Source organism: Engraulis encrasicolus, chromosome 8 (genome assembly GCF_034702125.1).
Source record: "Engraulis encrasicolus isolate BLACKSEA-1 chromosome 8, IST_EnEncr_1.0, whole genome shotgun sequence".
Taxonomy (NCBI): domain Eukaryota; kingdom Metazoa; phylum Chordata; class Actinopteri; order Clupeiformes; family Engraulidae; genus Engraulis; species Engraulis encrasicolus.
In genome coordinates, this window is record NC_085864.1 from 7,419,371 (window position 1) to 7,441,870 (window position 22,500).

Here is a 22,500-nt window from a genome sequence, read left to right on the forward strand (position 1 = left end):
ACCCCAAACACTAATTATGACGATCAATACACTCATTATGCTCATTATGCTTTTCATTCTGTCCTGAGAGAGTGGAGAGGAGAGCAAGGCCAGTGATCTCTTTCCAAATGTCAGTTAGGCCCTAATGAGGGCCACATATGAGCTAGGTAACATCATTGAGAAAATGAAACAAAACAGAAATCTTGATTTTACTTTGATGTGACACCAGCCATGTATTTCAGCACATAAGCACCTGAAAGCACCAAAACACCAATTATGATGATCATACTTCTTCATTATGCTTGTCATTCTGCCCTGAGCGAATGAAGAGGCCACAGATCTCTGGATGCAGCCTTTTCAAATGTCAGATGGGCCCTAATGAGGGCCACATATGATCACCTGGGTAACACAGGGATGCCATAGCCCAGTCATTTTCAAAGTGGGGGCCGGGGACCCCTAGGGGGGCCGCAAATGGGTGTTAGGGGGTCCGCGGCAAATTGCAAGAAAAAGAATAACAAAACAAAATGAACAATTGAATAATTAATATACACCAAACTAAACAAAAAATAGCTAAACAATATTCCCAATAATCTACAATAATCTACTGAATTTCTAAATATTACTCCTATTCAGGGTGCGATTTTTAGGGGGGATGGGGGAGGGATTGTCCCCCCTTCTGATTTGATATTGTCACTTTTTCTACATGATTTAATCATAGTTTAATGTAACTCCATTGATATTGGGGGGTCTTGTCATGGTAAAGTTTGGGAACCCCTGCCTAGCCTACCTACCACGCTCTATAATTTATTAAAGTTGAGGGAAGGCCTGACACACAATAGCCCGGATGATGACACATCACAGCTGGACAGCTCATCTCATTATCAGGAGGTCATACACAGCCGTCATACCACAAAAATGTGCACACAGTACTATACCTGGTTCAAAGACATCCAACATGATATTGTCCTTCAGTGCAACGGATACATTAGCTTACAGTAAATGCAAAAAGCAGGATTTTTAAAAATTATTTTTTCGGCTTGGCTATCATGCATTCACTGGAGAAACAATTGAAAGTCGTGTTTTTTACAGTTACAGTAAGCAAAAGTATGCGTTAGCACTGAAGGACAATTTCATGTTGGACGTCTTTGACCCACCTATGCATATCCTACATCAGTACATATAATATATATCTTTACCACTTGTCAATGCAAATAATGAATGCCGTAAGTAGGCCTACTTGTTTTTTTGTAAGAAATGACTCCACACTTGAAAATGAAATAACTTACAACTTTGCACCTAAGTAGGCCTATGGTGTTGTAAGGTGAAGAGTAAAGTGACAGTGATTTGTTGCAGTGATCCCAAAGCACACCATGCCCAAAAAAATGAAGACTGCATTCCAACAACCACAATTGTGAGTAAGGGGTAGCCCAGTAAACCAGTGCAGTCTCACATTTAGGCTGGTTTATCAGGCTAAGTAAGGGGGCAGCCTGACAAAAATCCTGGAGTGTGTGGTGATGGCTTCATGTAGGCCTACCAAACCTATGACCCTTTGACTTCAAGTGAAGTCCAATGCCTTATACACACCAGCTCCTTGACTGTTAAATTAATCAGAGCCCAGCTTTCCTAAAATATTAAGATCATGATCGGTCACATGTGTTAGATGCTGGGCTCTGAAGATTTCTGTAAACACAACAAAGTGCCGTATATCATTAGCACCCTTGTTCATAAGAAGAATAACTGCAAAATGTGTCAGCAATGTGTTTAGTGGGTTTAGTTGTGGTTTAGTTTGAGATTTCCCTTTTTGCATAGCCCAGGCTTTACACAGATTAGAGGAAGTATAGAAGTAGAGGAAGTATAGGAACAGTAGAACAGGTAGGAGTAGAAAAGTATAAAAACTGTCAATACTAGCCCTGCCATGGCCAACCGGTAGGGCACTCATCTACCATGCGGCCAACCTGGGTTCGATTCCTGGCCAGGGTCATTTGCCGACCCTTCCTCGTCTCTCTCCCCAATTGCTTCCTGTCCACCTCTCACACTATCCTATCATCAATAAAGTCGTAAAAGACCAACAAATATCTTAAAAACAAAAAAAAACGTATTGTGGAATAACAGGTTTACCAACTCGAGGGCTACTGTTCTCCTACTTGATCTGCTTCTGCCATATGCTTTGTTTATGTGTCACAGGGAGGAAGTAGAGAAGATTTTAGTTGGTTAATTGTGCTTGTCCTCTTTGAAAAGCACACAACTATTATAGCCTAGGCCATTGCACCTGTATGCAGGAACAAAACGGAAACCCCTGTGGTGTAGTAGGCTATCCCTAGGTGGTCTGAGGCAGAGGTGATGGCCAGTGATCACACTCATGTAGCCTACTTTATGATATGTTTTCATTTAGACTCCTTTACAGAGTAAGGGTAAACAGAGTAGGCTATGGGCCTCTGTCTCTCTCTGCCCACCGTCAACAACGAAGTTTCCATTGTCATATGGTTTATCCCTGCAATGATATTGGGTTTTTGATGGATGGATGGAAATTAACTTATCAGACACATCTTCTTTTAGGCAAATAGTTGGAGATATTTCTGGAATCATGAAGAATGGCAAAACACTTGCACGCCCACAATGCGTGGGCTGGTTTACAAAACGAACAGCTTTGCCATGCACGAAAGTGAAAAAAAACACACACGTTTGACTCTTTTAGCCTAGTTACCCACAAGTTAAATAGTGAAAAATAGTTGGACTTACCGTATTTTACACTCCAAATCAGAAAACTTGTCTTGCGCTGTTTTGCTCGTGGAAACCGTGACGCGCACCAAGTGGCTGCTAGTTCATTCAACTGCTTTGCGCATCAGCATCACCGGCGCTGGAGCGGTAGTGGTACCCGCGCTCTCCCAAGGCAAAGGTAAGTATTTTAACTTAGTAGACACACCCTTTCCGTTAACAGCTTCTTAATTGGTGGATAACTTCATGAAGGACACTCTGGTCTGTAGGACGAGATGCTATTGGCTAAACAGATTATCAATCATGATGTCCTGTCCCACCCCTGCCAGCTGCAGGGGTGTACGTTGCTGAGGCAACCTGTGCCTGTAACGTCACGAGCGACCGGCAGGGTGGGAGAGTGACTTGCAGTGCAAATAAGGTTTATTGACTAGGCTACTCCATCCATGTTTACATGCACTGCGTGCATTCATTGAAAAAGGCCAGCAATTAAGCAAAGTAAATGTTCTAATGGTAATTCAACTAGGTTAGCCTGGTTACCCTCACTGAATGAAATAAAAACCTCATGTGTTAAAGTTTGGTTTGTGATGTCAGGACATTCAATGCTTTACATTTTTAAGACATTATTCATGTACTCCCCCACTTTTCAATTACTGAGGAGCATGCAATATACATAGGGCCTACCTAAGCATGCAATTTTATTATCATAGACAACAGTCTTGGCTTAATTATCATAGACAACACTCTTGGCAACTCAGGCGCTTACCATGTTCAAATGATATGTCATTGGGTTTCGGTGCATTATGAAAAGTTTTTGTACGAGAATGTGAGGAAAGGGGTGGCGTGGGTTCGTTCTGACATGGGTTGATTTCATTGATGTCATTGATTATCCCAGTTGCTTTCTGATGGGTCTATGTAGGCCTATGTAACACACCTGCTGTGCGGTGTGAGTGAGCAAAATATTTATAATGTAGACCTATTCAGTAAGACAAATTATACTTGCCTCACTATTCAAGACACACTAATTATGTGACACTAGCATCTTGGTTTACAGTAAACATCTCAATGAAATTATAAAACTTGCAGCAGATCCATACCTGTTGGAAAACATATAGTCTACGTTTGCAATCTAATAGTTTCAAGAAAGAGACAGTCACACATTAAAGGTTTGTATGGGTAGGCTATTCCCTCTTTATTTACAAAGGAAATCTATAAAAGAGGGCCTGTCCAGACACTGGAATTTGGAATGTTGACAGCCGAAGTGCAAAGGTTCCTCTTTGGTCTGAAGCAAAGGTGCCACCTAGTGTTCAAAATTGGTCCCTGCAAGTTTGGGCCCGGATTACTACATTACACACTGTATACAAATACCTGTCTCTACAACAGGCTACAAATAAACGGTAACAACATACAGAAGAGATGGTAAGAAAATAAACAGCGTAAACATAGCTTTGCTTTGCTTTACTGAGAAGCTTGGGGCAAGAGGATCGAGATGTCAGGATCGAGTGGCCATAGGGTTTAGGAGTACATCGTCAACTGCAACCACTGTGGACAAAAACAGACACCCATACCAAATAGCTGAAATCATAGTTTATGTTTTGCCAAACATATTTTTATAACACAAACAATTTCTAAAATTCACTTAATGGAAACAAACTATTTGCATTAGTGAATATCATTAGAAAATGCATAATGTGAGCATGTGGCTTAAGCCCAATTCCAAACTTCCAAAATAAGTGTGGTCCTCCTGAGGATGTTCTGTGTGTGTGTGTGTGTGTGTGTGTGTGTGTGTGTGTGTGTGTGTGTGTGTGTGTGTGTGTGTGTGTGTGTGTGTGTGTGTGTGTGTGTGTGTGTGTGTGTGTGTGTGACCGTACCTCCTGAACGTTGACCTTGATGGTGCCATTGTTGTCCTTGTCGAGTGTCTTGAATGCCACTAGAACACACAGACAGCGGACATCAGCTTTATAACATTCAATACAGAGATCAGATTGCAAGAACAAAGGATGGGAGAGGGACGTGTGTAAGAGAGAGAGAGAGAGAGAGAGAGAGAGAGAGAGAGAGAGAGAGAAAGAGAGAACACGAAGGAGGTAGCATATTTTTCTTTACCTCCGTATGTAACAGAGAGAGAGAGAGATTGCTATGACAACTCTACACTAGTCATGCCAATAAAGCTTTTTTTAAGACAGAAAGGCGAGAGCATGTTAGGATCTTTTTTCACACTCACTGCACATGGCATTCAGCCGGACGAGGCAGCCGATGAAGTTGTCAAAGTCCATGTTGCCATCCTCATCGCTGTATCTGCGGATGATCATGTTGAACAGCTCTTTGTTGAGGGGGAAACCTTCAGAGAGAGAGAGAGAGAGAGAGAGAGAGAGAGAGAGAGAGAGAGAGAGAGAGAGAGAGAGAGAGAGAGAGAGAGATCAGTCTTTAACCACCACTTGCTACAATCTTTTCAGGTGCTCCAGATATGACACCTGGTGACAATGGCAGTTGATACCTGGTCAGAGTTACAACCAAGCAAATCACATATTCCTATTCTGGTGCAAACAGGCAGATATAGGCTGGTTGGCCATAGGAAATAAAAATTAATTTACATTTGTGCGTGCATATGCACATAGTGCCATATGCACAAAGTCAAAGTGCACTTTATTATCAAAACTCTATGTAACAAGGGAGGGTTAGCAAAGAAAATTGAAATTGCATTTGACCAATCTCTAATGTGCAGTCAAACCACGCACACACACGCACGCACGCACGCACGCACGCACGCTTGCACGCACACACACACACACACACACACACACACACACACACACACACACACACACACACACACACACACACACACACACACACACACACACACACACACACACACACACACACACACACACACACACACACACACACACACACACACACACACACACACACAATGAAACTAACATATTGATACATGGAATTACATTCTCTCTCTGACACACATCCATTCCCAAACCCACACACACATGTGCAATGCCAAATCCAACACAAACCTGCAGCCTTGAAAGCGGCGGGCAGTTCGTCTGCTCCTATGCATCCTGAGCGGTCAGCATCATACGACTTGTAGATACCCTAAGGAAAAGGCAAAAGCGTTCACTTTCAACACCATACGTGTACACTTGCACAGACATGGTATTATAAATGAGCTGTTACCAGAATGGCAATGACCAAGTCGTAGTGTATTACTAAAGGCCCCGTGCACCGTCATGGTAGTGTGGTACTATAGTAGTTAACTTACAATGTCTATTACAGTGTGCCACAGGAGGTACAGTGTGCATTAAGGGGCTATGGCTGTTACGATATTGTATTGAATCGAGAAATCGTGATTTTTCATTTTCATTTATCCTTTATTTAGTCAGGATTGTCCCATTGAGACTACAGTCTCTTCTGACAGGGAGAGGGATAAGCAAATCGAGTGACTACTACTGTATTGTGATGCAAGAAGGCAGTATTGTGATACGCGCTTTCAAAGTTCTGTTACCCTTCAGTCCAGAAAACAACCACATTATATGATTTAAAAATTGTGGGGTGTATTGAACCGTAGGTCAAAAACTATGATGGGAACCAAATCGAGAGTTGGGTGGATCATTACAGCCCTAACAGATACTGCAATATACAGTATACGGCAGTTGTTACAACATGTATCCAATGTGTTATTAGAACAGTCATTTTGCCATTTTGAAGAAAAATGTTAGAGCAATAGGCTTAACATTACAACGGTCTTTATAGGCACAAAAAGCACTTACCTGCCACTTCTTGATGTTGTTCCACAGGTATTTGAATTCATGGAAGCCCAGTTTACCAGTGCTGTCGCTCTATGAGGGCTAGGTCAAGGGAAGTGTCTTCAAAAAAGAAACTGAATCACTTGCTTCTTATAATGTTCCCTAGCACCACAGAGGTAAGGCTGAGCACTTCACACACTTCTTAACAAGTCCAACTCTGGGGGTGCAGTGGCTTTGCGCTAATGCCCCATACCATAGTGAACTACTTGCCCATGGGGACCCAGGTTAGAATCCGGCCCGGGTCATTTCCCAACCCTACCCCCTCGCTCTCTCTCTCTCTCTCTTCCTGTTATAATCTTCACTTTCCCAACAATAAAAGGTGGAAAAGCCCAAGAATACAGTGTATTCAATTTCAAAGAAGTCAAATTTTTGCTTTGCCGTCGCAGCCAATGCTCAGCACAGGCACAGCAGAAAAGGATACATCCATGACGGCCACCATACTTCTGCAGGACTCGATGGTGAAGCCGTCTGTTTTCAGGTCCCCGTCTGCACCAAACGCAAAGTGAAAACATGTGACTGTACGTTCATGTACTATATAAAAGCATGCACTCACCCATGCATTACCAATTACAGGTTTACCTAAAGTAACAGACAAAACATTTTTTTATCTTTTTTTCTCATTTAATTTGTTGGTAACACTTCATTGTAGCGTCCGTTCATGTTAGCCACTAACGCATGTCTAGCTACTGGTCTGTGTGATTAAGCGATTTGTAAGACGTGTTAAGCAAAATCATTTTTATTTTCACAAAATTCTTGTTCTTTTGCAATAAGGGCTTCATTATTGATGTATACAATTACGGTAACACTTTATTTTAGGGATACATCTATTAGCACTAATACATACAATATTAATGCCTGTGTAAGTAACTTGTAAGGCATGTACTAAGCAAAATAAGACAGTTGTTAAGCATGTATTCACAAATGTCTTGTTTATGCCCAATTAGGGATTTATTACCAATATAACCTTAGTAAGGACCTAGTAGACCTAGATTTCTATTTATGAGTAAGCAGTAAGGGCCAGAATACAATGTGTATAAGCTCCTGGTACATTGTGTGAACAAACCCTGAACAGTGTGAAAACAGATGTGGAATAAGGGTCCCTATTCTAAAGTGATGCATTGCTCAGCCCAGATGGCTTAGGGCCCCCGCACTATCTAGGGCCCCCACACTACCAAGGGACCCACTCTACCCACACTCCGCCCCTGGGAGGCAAAGTGTAAAATTGTTGCTAAATCTACATCAGTCTCATCAGGTGCATTGACCTCACTTGTTCTACTCAAGATATCAGAGAGTAATTGGAAGCATTATATAGCAAGGATTTGACGTAAACTTCTCAATGACGGTGGGTGCTGAGATGTAATTTTTTCATACACCAATTAGTTTTAATTGTAAAAACCCTACAATAAATGCAGAATATAACTATGAGTAATAGTTTGGAAGCGAAACTAAGCTATTCCTTTGTGATAAATAAGTTAATGTTTGAGAAACTTAGCTCCAAGAAATGCAGTGCATGATGGGTAGGCCCGTAGTCAGAAATGCAATGCATGGCCAATGCAGCAATGATAATATTTCTGTTGTTACGTACATGGCAAATTGTTTGGATAGCATCTAAATTTCACGAGTGAGGGGAGGAGCTAAGAACGTAGGCTCAGAGCTGGGTAGGTTGTCTGTTGGCCTAGATTGCGTACCCATCATGCACTGCACTTCCTGAAGCTAATATTCTCAAACATTAACTTAATTATCACAAAAGAATAGATTAGTTTTGCTTCAAAACTATTATTCTAATGTTCTGCATTTATTTTTGGGGTTTTTACAATTTAAACTAAGTGGTACATGAAAAAAATTACATCTCACCAACCCACCCCCATCGATAAGTGTACGTTCAATCCTTGCTATATAAAGGCTCCTGTTACCTTACATACAAAGTTGTGAAAAAGAGGAAACTAGATGACTCACCTGAACATATAGTAATTATTTAATATACCCTTACAGTTTGTCAATTGTGGGGGCTAGGAAGCGCGGGCCTGGGTGATGTGGGGGCCCTAGGTAACGTGTGGGACTTTATTAGTGCGGAGGCCCTGAGCCATCTGGGCTGACCAATGCATCACTTTAAAATAGGGACCCTTATTCCGCATCTGTTTTCACACTGTTCAGGGTTTGTTCACACAGTGTGTCGGGAGCTTATACACATTGAATTCTGCCACTTAGTACTTACTAATAAATAGAAATATAGGCTTACTGTTCCTTACTAAGGTTATATTAGTAATAAATCCCTAATTGGGCATGGACACGACATTTGTGAATACATGCTTAACAACTGTCTTATTTTGCTTAGTACATGCCTTACAAGTTACTTACACAGGCATTAATATTGTATGTATTAGGGCTAATAGATGTATCCCTAAAATAAAGTGTTACCACAATTACAATACGGGCAATACACACAACAATGGGCTCCCAATTCTGTGGCCCTCTACCATGTGGGCCCGAGATAACTAACCCCTTTGCCCCCTTGTCGGCGGGCCTGAATACAGGCAAAGGCACAAGACCAAAACACAGGCAGGGAGCAAGTCAGACATCCATCAGGCAACATGATGTGATCTGGATGCACTTACAGTTTGGTCAGGATCTTAAGGATGTGATCAGCACGCACTTACGCTTGGTTATGATCTAATGGATGTGATCAGCAGGCACTTACGCTTGCCGAGGATCTTGTTGAGGATGTTCATCAGCTCCTGGGGACTGACCTCCATGTCCTGTGGAGGAAAAACATGGAGAATGAAGACTTTCAAAAACCTCAAATACACACACACGCACACGCACACGCACACACACACACACACACACACACACACACACACACACACACACACCCCAACCAACCACATACATCCACGCACCCAAGTATAAATCAAGTACCAACCTCACCTACTTGACCACACATATCACCACCATACACATACACATTCGTTCATTTTTAAAGGACTAATGAATGGGATATCATCAACTAAAAGAGTTTGGCGTAAAACGTTAATAAACCTCCCTCCCGAAGCCTTATACAGTATCGGTAGCAATGAGCTATCGGTCTGGACTTAGAGCTCAGTGGCATCGTGCTGTGCCTCCCATGCCTGAACTGGAGCGTTGACTGGCAGGTTCAAGCCCCAAGTGGTGAACTAACACAGATCACTTCATTACATTACATTGCATTTGACGCTTTTTAACCAAAGTGACTTTTTTTTTTTGCTGAAGTACATTAGCATAGGGTTTAGTAGATTACACACACATACACATCATGCCACAACATACACAACTTCAGTGATACTGATTGGCAACACAGTTCCCCAAATGGGACATTCCTGCTCTGCAAGGCTTGCAAAACACACCCCACACTAAACCAGCCAGTCCACACTAGTTTTTCCACACTGGCATCTACCCCCTTTAGCTGACAGATCAACATTAATGAAAAGTCAGAAATTGTGCAAAGACATATATACAGAACAAATATAAGGTTAATATACTAACCCCAACTCCGATGAAGTTGGGACGTTTGGTAAACAGTGAATAAAATCAAAATGCTATCATTTTCAAAACACTCAATCTATTCATTAGATGGAGAATAGTGAAAAGACAACATATTAAGTGTTAAAACCGAGAAAAAATATTGTTTTGGGGGACATATGTACTCATTTCTAATTTGAGAAATCCAACACGTCTCAAAAGAGTTGGGACGGGGACAATAAATGGCAGCAAATGTCGAGGAAGACTAAAAACAAAACAAAAGACAACACTTAACAGTTAAATATATTAACCGATGAGATGATTTTATATAAAAAACAGTGTTAATTCCTATCTTGGACATGATTTCACCAGCTTAAATGGTGGGTGTATTCCTTGTCATGTTTTGCAATGTTTTCCTTTCTGTAGTGCTTACAGTGTGACAGGTCTTGACCAAAAACCCACCATTTTATCACATGCTGGTCCTTATGATGGAGCCAAACTGTTAAAACATAGTAGAGAATGCAATTTGACCTTACTATGTGGCAGTAATCGAAGATCTCCCTTCAAAATATAATGCATGAGTGGCTTTTCATGCTGTTTAAACCCATTTATACCATTCAGCACTGTATTTAACTCTACAGATGAGTGAGAACATCTTAACCAATGCACTACTGCATCCGCATGCCATCATGGAGGCTGACTTTTGAAGCTAGCACTAACACAAGTTGGATGGTCCATTTTCACTGTAGCACAGGATGTGCAATGCTCTATTATTGTCAAAAAGAATGGACTTCTACAACTTCTGCTGACTTCTGTAAGCAAAGGACAGTTTCCCATGTCTTCTGGGTCTATTTCAAGTGAGCTCAGGTGCTTAGGAGAATGTTAAACCCCTGTGTCATTTTCATGCATTAAGCATTCTTAATATGGTCAATTTTCAATAGCTCTAGCACTCCAGGAATTAGAGTGAGACTACAGCCAATATATATTTCATGATGTCATGAACCTATACAATGATTTTATTAACAAAAATATGTCTTATATACACTCAATCGTGGTAAATCAAAGGGAATTCAAAAATGTATGTAATAACTATGGTAATTATTCCCTTTGCATCTTTAATTCTGAGTGACTCAGCCTCTCTGTGATGATCTTATACCTGGACACCTATATTGTCCGTCAGTACAATTCATTTTGAAATGTTCTTCTTTGTTGTTTTATCTTATTTGGATGTTTACTAAATTTCACTGATCCCCGTCCCAACTCTTTTGAGACGTGTTGGATTTATCAAATTAGAAATGAGTACATATGTCCCCCAAAACAATATTTTTTCTCGGTTTTAACACTTAATATGTTGTCTTTTCACTATTCTCCATCTAATGAATAGATTGAATGTTTTGAAAATGATAGCATTTTGATTTTATTCACTGTTTACCAAACGTCCCAACTTCATCGGAGTTGGGGTTTGTATGTGTAATATGTGTAATGATGTGTGTAATACCTGTGTGTAATGTCTTCTGTATTTATGTATGTATGTATGCTACTTGATATCTTAACTTCCCCCTGGGATCGATAAATGATAATCTCTACTCTACTCTAAACAAACAAACAAACCAGAAAATCTATTGAACTATCTGTTCCTTCAAAACAATTTTAGTCTGTCTGGTGAGGTCTGTCAGTGGTGCTCAGTGTAGAAAATAGAACACCCAGACTGGTTGTCTGAAGCAGACCTTATACGTAGTGCTTTAAAAAAACAACAACTATTAAACGCTTAGGCTTTCAAGCTCTCTCAGGCCATACATGGTGTCCTGTTCTATTCCCGAAGTCTTGTTTTTCAGTTGGGAGTACTTTGAGAGTGGTGTGGATTTTATCTGTATGCATACTGTCTATGTGACTGAGAGCATAAGTTATTTTTAATAGAGAGTTTTTGCATGCACAATATGACCCTTTGAACACAAATGCAGCCATCTCCTTGCTTTTTCTGGCCTAAACATGAGATCACATTGTAGCAATCACAAAATGCTTGTTTTCGCTTCCTGGACTGAAGATGTATAACTCAACTAAAGATGTACAAACCAATCCGAGGCCCTCTCCTTTGCAAAAGTTGAAAAGCTTTAGTTGTAATGGCCTGGTCATATTAGTCATTTAAAAAACCAAGTCATGCCTTCCTCAGGGAGTCAAGTAGTTACTGTATATGACCACGCCATTACAATAAAGGCTTTTAACTTTTAGCAAAGGAAACAGCCATGGATTTCCTTCTGTTTGTGCTGACTGTTGTCTATGTCTCGTACTTGTGTGTGACATCCATGAAAACACTTGTTGTTGATGGCTATGAGTATAGTGCAATTAGCTGAGCAGTTGAAATTGAATGCAAATCCACTCTTTGCTATTCAAATTGCCTGTGGTAATATCCCAATAGGACTGACTGGACGAAAGCTTCCTGCTTCAAAGCGTGCTCTTCTGTACCACGTGACTACAAGGTTGTGCCACACCCCTCGCATGCCAGCCCTCCACTGACAAATCTGTTAGTCATTACCGGCTGCTACAATCTCTGGCTTCATAACTTCCCAACCCAAATACACACATCCACTCCCACAGATGACTCACTCACACACACACACATACACACGCACGCGCACACACATTCTCTCTCTCTCTCTCTCTCTCTCTCTCTCTCTCTCTCTCTCTCTCTCTCTCTCTCTCTCTCTCTCTCTCTCTCTCTCTCTCTCTTTAAAACCAACCCTTCATAGCTTCTTTTTTCTTTTCTTGTCAACAGCACTCATGAGGCCTTAGCAACTCCCATCATAACAATGGCAGGAATGTGGAGAAAAGAAGCGGAACTAGTCCCTACACCCAACACCCCAGCAGACCAGGCTACCCCCCACACACACGCCTGCACACACACATGCACACACACACAGTCTCACAGACATTCTCTGTCTCTCTCTGTCTGTCTCTCTCTCTCTCTCTCTCTGTCTGTCTCTCTCTCTCTGTATCTCTCTCTCTCTCTCTCTCTCTCTCTCTCTCTCTCTCTCTCTTTCTCTGTACTGTATCTTTCTCTTATGTGTCAGTCACAAAAAGAGCCAGCCAGCAAATACTGTATACATCTTATTTACAGAGCAAAATCATATCATGCTGTACATACATGTTACAAGTTACAAGTGTTCCATAAGACACGTTCCATAAGCATGGAACTATAGTAGTAGTGGAGGGGGGAATATTGGGCATATACTATAGAAGTTGTAGGCCTTGGAATCTTGTATAAAGTGTAGTATAGTATCTTACAGTATGGTATAGCACAGTGTAGAGTAGTGTAGTCTAGTAAAATAAGTGTACTGCAATATCAGTGCTATACTATGTGGTTACTACACTGTCTTTACCAACATAATTGAGTAGAAGAGCAGCATGCCAAGGGAAGACTCTGGGTGGGTGGGGCCCTGGGGTTGGGCAGACAGGGCAAACGAGTGCTAAAACAACCAAACACAAGAGGGTGGAGGGTGGTGTAGGAATCCCACAAATGTGACACACAGCAAAAACTTTCAAAGAGAAAAGTCGCCCACCACAACGCACTGTGTCGACTGACTGACAATTTAGCAGGGCCAGCCAGGGCTAAACAATGGCTACAGGAGAAGCTACCACACCCCACAACTCTACGTTCTTGTTTGACAGATACAGAAAGACAGGTTCAAAGGGGCACACACTTCAAACTTGAATTTCAGACCTGGCAACGCAACTTTTTAAAGGAATAACCAAGTGACTTAGAGACTTAAGTCTTTGGCCATCCTACAGGTTGTGACTTAAGTCTTTGGCCATCCTACAGGTTGGCAACCTTCTGCCATAGACATGCAAACTCAGAAAGGCCTTTCAGTGGATTAACCACTCAATTGATTTTAGAAATATTATGTTTGAGATGTGGCGCGTTATACATTTGCTGTCACCAGACTGGCAATGCCTGGGTGTAACGGAGGCCAACTAGCAGAGTGTGGCATGGAACGCTGGTAAACCTCCCTCCTGAAATATTGTGCTGTGACTGACATACTCGAACTGATGCATTGACTAGGTGGGGGCGGGTTCGAGCCCCGAGTGGTGGACTGCACAGGAACACCTCAGTTACACGAGCCGTAGTGCATTACTAAAAATCCTGTGTTATGTCATTATGTAGTATTAGGTAGTTAACTTTTCAATTACTATCACAGTGTTCCACTAATGGAACAGCATACATTATGGTGCTGTGGTTAGCAAACGGCGTAGTGTTGCTTTCAAATCAATGTCACCCAAAACAGTTCTGGTATAGCCTTGCGCTATAGAGTGGCATTTCTATATAGCCTTGGTATAGCCTTGCGTTGTAGCGTGGCATCTGTCCAGAGTGAAACATGACCTCTTTCCCTCTGCTCCCACACTTACTGTTTATGAGGTGCTACAAAATGTCCTTCAGTTCCATAAAGCAATGTTTTTCAACCCTTTTTCAAACCAAGGCACATCTTTTTTGAGGACAAAGTGCCAAGGCACACTAGGAAATGTAAATAGGGCCTCTGCTGGGACAGACAACAAGAAAGTTGGTCTTTTCTACCAGCCAAACTGAAATTTCACCAGCATTTGGCCGGTTGGCCTGTGTGAGATCATCTGTGCAGAGCTGCAGTTATCAGAGGTGCCGCGGTGACAAAGATTCGGGTAAGGACTGATGGTAGGCCTGTACTCACATCTCCCGCCAGCTGCTGGAAAACCTTGCGGAACTGTTTCTCCTCGTCATTCTCGTGCGCCTCAGCGTAGGCCAGCGGTCTGCGAGGTGGGGGCTGGAACACACAAACACCACGTTGTAAACATCCGTCTGCCCACACCGCCCCTCAAGAATAAAACACAGACAGACACATACCGACAGACAGACAGACACGCACGCAAGCATGCACACAAGCACGCACGCACGCACGCACGCACGCACGCACACACACACACACACACACACGCTCGCCCACAGATAGAGTGGGCAAAATGCCCCATCCCTGACCACAGGAATCTCTGCCTTACAAGATTGACTTGTAAACAGCTGACTTTAACTATAAAGGGAGTCTGTGCTTGCAGGTTATACGGAAAATTTGGCTACTTGGAACAGCACCGCTTTGAATAAAGTTATGAAGTTAGTAGAGTGGGGTTGGGATCCTTTATTGATCCAGAAAGAAATTCAGTGTGTTGCAAGAAAATGCAAAAGTACTTACAGGGTCTGTGGGGACAAACTGGCCAGGGTCGATATTGCTGTGGAGTTTCAGATAAAACGAGGAATTGAGACCATCATTGTTGCAGTTGAGTAACTTCCAAAAAGAATGTGTGGCTTGAATGAACACAGATTGGTTGAGCAATGAGTTAAAGCATTCAGTGTGTACACAGCGTGTCTTAAAGTCAGTCTGTCTTACCTCACAACATCCAAAATCCCACCAATGAGTCTCTTAGCCAAAAACATTGTGTGTGTTGTATTCTGGCCACAGTCTACCCACAAATAAATGTCTGCGAAAAAAAGAGAGAAACATGAAGGGGTGACACAGCATCAAAACTTTCCAGAGGTGACCTGAAAATGGTCCCTCATCAACACAGACTACTCCCATACTGGATAGCAGCCAAACGAGTTTCTGGATTTACTGTAGCCTACTGAGATCCAAAACTATGTACTTTGTTCCATACATTAGTCTTGATAGCCAGCCAGAGTAGGCTACACAACCTCTCTCTCTCGTCCATATCCAAATTTCGCTGGATACATTGCAGTTTAAATGTCTGAGAATGCCTCAGTTGTTATTGCAAAACTGCACAATCCACCATCTCCAAAATACTCCCCTCTACACAACACTCAACTCCCAACCACTCGTTTCCCAATGTTTGTAAGAATTTCAACGGACAGCGACGAATTGGAATGTTGTCGTTGTTATGAACACATTTTGATTCCTGATCTCGACAGTGGAAAAATTGGGGAAGTTATGACTTCGGTTACACCAAATAAGCTCTATCTTCTGGCAAAACGGAAGACACTCTGTCAAGTCTGGAATATGAGAAATAAAACGATATACTACACACGAAAAAAAGTTAAGCTACACGGAGAGAAGATGTGTTACCAAGAGATCAAAGCTTACCAACACCTCGCCGGCGCAGACAGACAGACACGAGAAAGAATGTAACTGTAGGCTAGCTCACTTGGGCACCAGACCAGTTCTGCGCGAGAGACCCGACCCTTTTCAGCGCGAGGAGGATCCACACCCTACATTTGTGGAGAAACCAGTTTGATAAAAACGCACTGGGTCCTATCACCAGCCGGGTTCAACAACACCGGCGGCATCGACCAGTTGCGCTGAAGACCAAAACGCGCGCGCACACACACGAACGCGCGCACACACACACACACACACACACACACACATACACTGAAAATACCAGTTTGTTCAAACAAATGCAAAAATGTGCAATCATTACAAGAAACAGACATTTTAATTTGCAAGCATTTTCATGGACAATCGTTACAAAATATAGCCTTCATGATTGCCCACTTTTCTATTCTATTCTATCCCATGCTATTCTATTCCATGCTATTCTATTCTATTCTATTCTATTCTATTCTATTCTATTCTATTCTATTCAATGTAGCGTTTGGCCTAAGGACCACTGTGCAACATCATCTGTCTTGCCGTCTGTCTTGTGTTTTAGGCATTGGCTTGACATTGGAATCAGTAATGTAGCCTACTGTTCTGTTCTATTCTGTTCTGTTCTGTTCTGTTCTGTTCTATTCTATTCTATTCTATTCTATTCTATTCATCTTCTAAATCAAGAAGACGACGGATAGGCTACAGCCTAAAATTACGCCGTTTCACAAAAACACAACAGACGTTTTTATTTTTCTGAAAAGTAAAGTTATCCTGCGAGATTCCTGTTTTTTGAAAGGAAAGGATGCAGTGCATACGTCTTCAGCTTTTGACCAACAAAGACGCATGTGTGTCGCCACCCACTTTATTGACGTCATTCATTATGTAGAATTGCGGAAGAGACCTCTCGGAGAGAGTTGTCGAGTCGATTGCCTTGTAAATGGAAATGGCGACTTTCCCCGCCGCGTCATTAACGTCCATCTCCTTAAAGGGGTTATTTTGTTTCTTTATTTTACAGTTATCATGTATTGAACCATTAACCGCCGTGTCAGAACCAGGCAAATGGATCTTGAGGGTGGACAACGTAAGTTCGCATGCGCGTCTGGTAACAGGGAGCACCGTTCTGTGCGTAATGCTGGCTATCTTCATTTTTGTGTACACGGATGTGTAATGAACCCCTTTTAACCTCCGTGGTACATGCTAGTTGCTGGGTTATAACTATCTTGCATCCATCTTGCTATGTCATGAAGCTATAGGCCTAGCCGGACTGCATCTTTGGATGTTATGATGTTGTATTTTGCTGAAAATGAAAGCCAATGTCAGTACTGCTAAGTGGTTAAGAATCATGTCGCAGTTGTATTTTCACTGCATTGCCAGCAGCTATATATTGTGAACGCATAACTTTATAGTTGGTGGTGGTAGTTGACAATAATGCAGGGAGAAATGTTGTTTCCCAGTGCCACCACTTCACAATGATGATAACCTGAACCCATGTCAGTTCACACCCAGGCCATGATTGCCTCTGAAATACTGGACTATCTGTCAATGCCACAGCCAGTCCTCCATCCACGAATGCTTATTATTTTTTGGAGCTCACACTCCAACATTCTAATAACTAGACCTGCTGTACATTATGATTAGCCCATTGAGTTTATAACTAATACAATCAATGGATTAACCTCATTCTATGATAGCCTACACACAGTTAGGCCTACAATACATCTCTGTGGGTGATTTTGCCTCAGATATACTATGGTGGGCTTGTTACTTCCTACTACGACTAGGCTATTGCTAATGTATCAGTCCCTCATTACATTGCTGGGTATGCAGCATGGCTTCCGTGTGGTTCGCACATCTCTGGAGAATTGAGACCTAGACTTCAAGCACTCCCACGCCACTGCCAAGCATTCCTGATCAACACGTTCCTTTCCTTTGTGTTTTAGAACCTGCTAAAAAATGAGCAGTACTTTGTTTTTCCGAAGACCATGTTCAACAACACCGTCATAGAACTGAAATGTGAGTAGCCACCCAAGAGTTTCACCTCAAAAGATTCGGACAGATCTTTGGTTGATATTGATGTGACTAAGAAGCCATTATGTGTTTGTGTGTACAGTACATGTCATATTTGACTTGTCAGGCTAATATCAGTTTGCGGTGAGCACCAGTATGTGGTAGCCTGCAGAGTTTCTGAGAACACACACACACACACACACACACACACACACACACACACACACACACACACACACACACACACACACACACACACACACACACACACACACACACACACACAAGCAAATCAGGATGTGTGAGTTTCCTACATGTTGTCAAATGATTTCACAGATGATGAGTTTGCCAAGTGTTGTGAAAGCATTTTTTAAAAGGTTCATGAAAGATGATAAGAGTGAACCATTTCCTTGTCAGTTGTTACACACACAGAGTTACTTGAAATTGAGCTCTCTCTACTCCTCCATAGTTTTTTCAGAATCCCATTCTGCCCCTCAAGCCACTGTTCCAATGTTCTTTAACCTGACACCTGCCATGATCTGTTTTAAAACCGACAGGGACGCCACACTGCCCGGACACCAACGTCAGTCTGACTGTGTCCTGGTACCTGCGAAGCTCGCGGTGCTACGACGAAATCTTCACTAGTGCAGTAAGTGACTTGTTTGCTTCGCTTGCGAGGTAGCATCACATGACAACCCCTCATGACCCATAATGTGTACGCAACACTCAACTACTACAACTGTACTGGGAAAACAAAACAGGAATTAGGAGTACTTCAAGGTGTTTGCTTTTTCTCCTTGCTGCTCATCGCTGTAGGGACTCTCAAACTTGTGTTGCAAGACTAGGATATCCAAGTCATTCAAGAATACAGCTTTTGTATTCATTTGGCAACAGAGATGCAGACACCTTTTGGCCTACAAGCTCTTCCTCAGGGCATAGTGTGTTGACCAATAATAGCCTCTCCAGGCTGACAGAGAACCGTGCAACGTCTGGTTCCTGCCTCTGCTGGAATCTCAAACTGCCTGAGGTGTTTCTGGCAGTTGCGAACCGACAAGGGAAGTTAGCCTTGGCTTTTTGAAGAGAACGTGCGCTACAAAAATAAGATGTAAGCATGTTCGTCTGGGTCATGTGTGATAAAATAAATGGCATGAACGTGGGCTGGGTTGATCACTGGTAAGCTCTGTGCTTTCCAAAAAGGGACAGTTTTGACTGGCCTGAAAATAGCGTCTGAAGTTATGGTGTTCTCTCATTCAACTTCCTTTGGGTTTGACACTTTGAGATGGGACAGAGTTAGGACTTGGCCCAGGCCAGACTAACACCTGGGTCACCATGAGTATGCAAGCCTATATGTGGGCCTTAAGCCAGGCTCAAACTACACGACTCACAATTTTGTGTCCGATTTTCATGTCGGGTTGCCCCGTACACATAAAGAGAATCACAACTGTCAATCTTATCCCTTATTGTAAACACAGAGACAATGACCGAGGTTCTATTTGCAGTCTTAAATATCAAACAGTGCTCATCTACCGATAATATTTGAGATCGGCAACTCTTTGAACTGGAAAAATTCTATCTTAGTACATTAGTCACTGCTCTGTTCTACTCTACTCTACTCTACTCTACTCTACTCTACTCTACTCTACTCTACTCTACTCTACTCTACTCTTCTCTACTCTTCTCTACTCTTCTCCCTCTAGCTTGGTCAGTACTTTGACTCGGACAGAGTGTTGCAGACGGGGGGTACTGGCTCCTACATCACTCATCGTTACAACACCATCCTGTGTTCGTCACACGCGGCTCCAATGGCGGTGTGTATGCCTGTGCAAATCCACACGCACATTTATTTAGTAGAATAGAATGTATATGTAAAGGTGATATTGTCTCTTTATGTTTGCATGTGACATCTTTGTGAAACAACAACTACTGCTACTACATTCACACTCACTTGGTGATTGGTACGTATGCTACTGGGAAAGAGGTACTGACATGTTCCATGTTTGTTGTCCAGTTTGTATTGCAGAAATATGACACTCCACAAAAGCTGAAAGATTTGGAAAATGTGCAGCAGGTATGTATGTGTTACATTTAAATGATTGTGTGACATTGTGTCATATAAGTGTCATATTTTTATGTGTAATTACACCACAACCAGTAATACCACTACGAAACATATGTGAATGTGTGAATCATATGTGTGTATCTGTCACAGGAGGGGCGGCTAGTTTCTCACGTTCAGTGTGCTGTAGCTAATGCCAGTGTGTGTGTGTGTGTGTGTGTGTGTGTGTGTGTGTGTGTGTGTGTGTGTGTGTGTGTGTGTGTGTGTGTGTGTGTGTGTGTGTGTGTGTGTGTGTGTGTGTGTGTGTGTGTGTGTGTGTGTGTGTGTGTGTGTGTGTGTGTGTGTGTGTGTGTACTGTATAATACAGAATAGGCCAAAAGGTTGGACACGCCTTCTCATTCAATTCCTTATCTTTATTTTCCTGGCTATTTAAAGTACATTGTACATTTTAGCGGAGGGCATCAAAACTGTGCATTAGCACATATAGAATTATCTGCTTTACAAAAATCAGAAATTCTAGCTGTTGTCCAATAGTGATGTCCGCTGTCTATCCACCTGACGTCAACACGGCACAACAGATGGACCCACACGTTTTAATAATCTTATTTTATAGCCAGGGAAGTAAAGAGAAGGAATTGAAAATGTGTTTACAAGTTTCCAAGTTTATTTATTTAAAAAGGGACAGCATATATTACCAGCATTTAAACAAAAACGCTAAATACTCAAGATTATAGCCACAAGGCTAATTTCCATCTTTTGTCCAAACTTAAATACAGTACTATAATACTGCATGTATCAAAGGTCAGGCTTAGAGCCAGGGGCAGGGTATGTGTGTAAATAACTAAATTAACCTCTTGTTTAATCATTGTTCTTGTGTGTCCTTCTACAGCCGACAGGGGAGGGGCGTCGCAGGCGGGACACAGCTGGTGCTGAGGTGAGATTGACACACACACACACACACACACACACACACACACACACACACACACACACACACACACACACACACACACACACACACACACACACACACACACACATACAAAATTGTTCCATAGTGTGGGTGCGCGGAAGGCAAAAGCCCTGTGGCCAGCATACTTCTTCCGCACCACAGGGATTGATAGGAGTCCAACATGCATGGACCGCAGGGACCGAGCAAGGTTTTAGCCCCTATGTGCTAATCCTTAAGCCATATTCCAACACTTGTGCCATTCTTCAGCCATTGTTTGAGTGCTTGATATTCTGGAGAATTGGAGTGTGTGTGTTTGTCTTCATAAAGTTCTTAAATGAAGATGTGTGTCTTATCCAGGCTGGGAAGCCTGAACAAAACCCAGCAGAAGCTGCAGCGGTGCCTGCAGCGGTGCAGCAAGCTGAGAAGCCGCCTGCAAAGGATGTTGAGAAGGAGGCTGCCAAGGAGACTGCAAAGGAGGCCCCTGTAAAGAACGCCCCTGCTGAAGCCAAGCCAGCAGAAAACAACAAGGCTGTTGCAGCTAGTGAACGGGTCAGTTCAGTGTCCTTCCACATTCTCTCTCTCTCTCTCTCTCTCTCTCTCTCTCTCTCTCTCTCTCTCTCTCTCTCTCTCTCTCTCTCTCTCTCTCTCTCTCTCTCTCTCTCTCTCTCTCTCTCTCTCTCATCTCTGTGTTTGTCTCTCTCCCTCTCTTCATTTACCTCTGTTGTCTCTCCTTATTCTCTCCGTATCTGCCACTTTCTTTTCTTCTCTGTCTCTCCGTCCTCTTTTTTTGTCTGTCACTCTCCCCTCTCCTAGCTTGATTCTTGCCAGATCCCCATATAGGTGTACTGTATTTCCACTCAGCTTTGTGAGCTCACACAAGGGTTCTGGAGGACCTTCGGATTCGCCTTGCTCCCAAAGCAAAATGCAGTAGAAGAAATTAGGATTGCGGGATTTTCAGAGATGTGACATACCGGTAGTCAAAATTTAAACATAGTGGATAAGGGAAGAACAAGTGAAATGTGACAGTTGTTTCAGACAACAGTGGCTGCTCACAAGGATTCACTCATTGAAAATGATACTGTAATTTCAACTCTTCAACTTCAACTATTTTCAAATCTGTCGGCTGCTAAAATATCACCTCATTAAAAATATCAGATAAGTGCAATTACGTGCAAGGACACTACTACTACTATTACTATTATGAATAATAATACTATTAATAATAATAATAATGCATCCATTTTGTATAGTGCTTTTCAAGGCACTCAAAGACGCTTGCTCAAGGATGATAGAAAAACACACCTTCGCAGACCTACGCCTAGTGAAAAAAAGTGAAAGCCCATTGGGAAACTCCAA

At 42.3% G+C, this 22,500-nt stretch overlaps 3 protein-coding genes across 4 annotated transcripts in view; 1 reads left to right on the plus strand and 2 right to left on the minus strand.

Moving 5' to 3' along the window:
• LOC134454771 (uncharacterized) overlaps positions 1-3,018 on the minus strand; it is a 28,423-nt gene extending 25,405 nt beyond the window's left edge. The window contains exon 1 of the mRNA XM_063205931.1: positions 2,719-3,018. The gene's annotated coding sequence lies outside the window, so the exon portion shown is untranslated. The remainder of the gene's footprint in view (positions 1-2,718) is intronic.
• An 833-nt stretch (positions 3,019-3,851) lies between these two features.
• Positions 3,852-16,284, minus strand: capns1b (calpain, small subunit 1 b). The gene is made up of 11 exons (XM_063204905.1): positions 16,124-16,284; positions 15,416-15,506; positions 15,221-15,257; positions 14,708-14,800; positions 9,211-9,268; positions 6,934-6,998; positions 6,477-6,545; positions 5,724-5,802; positions 4,913-5,029; positions 4,563-4,621; positions 3,852-4,233 (listed from the first exon to the last, which is right to left on the minus strand). The coding sequence occupies exons 2-11, from the start codon at positions 15,460-15,462 to the stop codon at positions 4,207-4,209; spliced, it is 651 nt and encodes a 216-aa protein (XP_063060975.1). The 5' UTR covers positions 15,463-15,506; positions 16,124-16,284; the 3' UTR covers positions 3,852-4,206.
• A 733-nt stretch (positions 16,285-17,017) lies between these two features.
• zgc:162698 (Transmembrane protein 87A-like) overlaps positions 17,018-22,500 on the plus strand; it is a 44,267-nt gene continuing 38,784 nt past the window's right edge. For both annotated transcript variants that reach the window (XM_063204906.1, XM_063204907.1), the window contains exons 1-7: positions 17,018-17,210; positions 18,070-18,142; positions 18,694-18,785; positions 19,834-19,944; positions 20,145-20,204; positions 21,082-21,126; positions 21,502-21,693. In XM_063204906.1, coding sequence (XP_063060976.1) covers positions 17,067-17,210; positions 18,070-18,142; positions 18,694-18,785; positions 19,834-19,944; positions 20,145-20,204; positions 21,082-21,126; positions 21,502-21,693 — 717 coding nt within the window. In that variant the 5' untranslated portion in view covers positions 17,018-17,066. The remainder of the gene's footprint in view (positions 17,211-18,069; positions 18,143-18,693; positions 18,786-19,833; positions 19,945-20,144; positions 20,205-21,081; positions 21,127-21,501; positions 21,694-22,500) is intronic.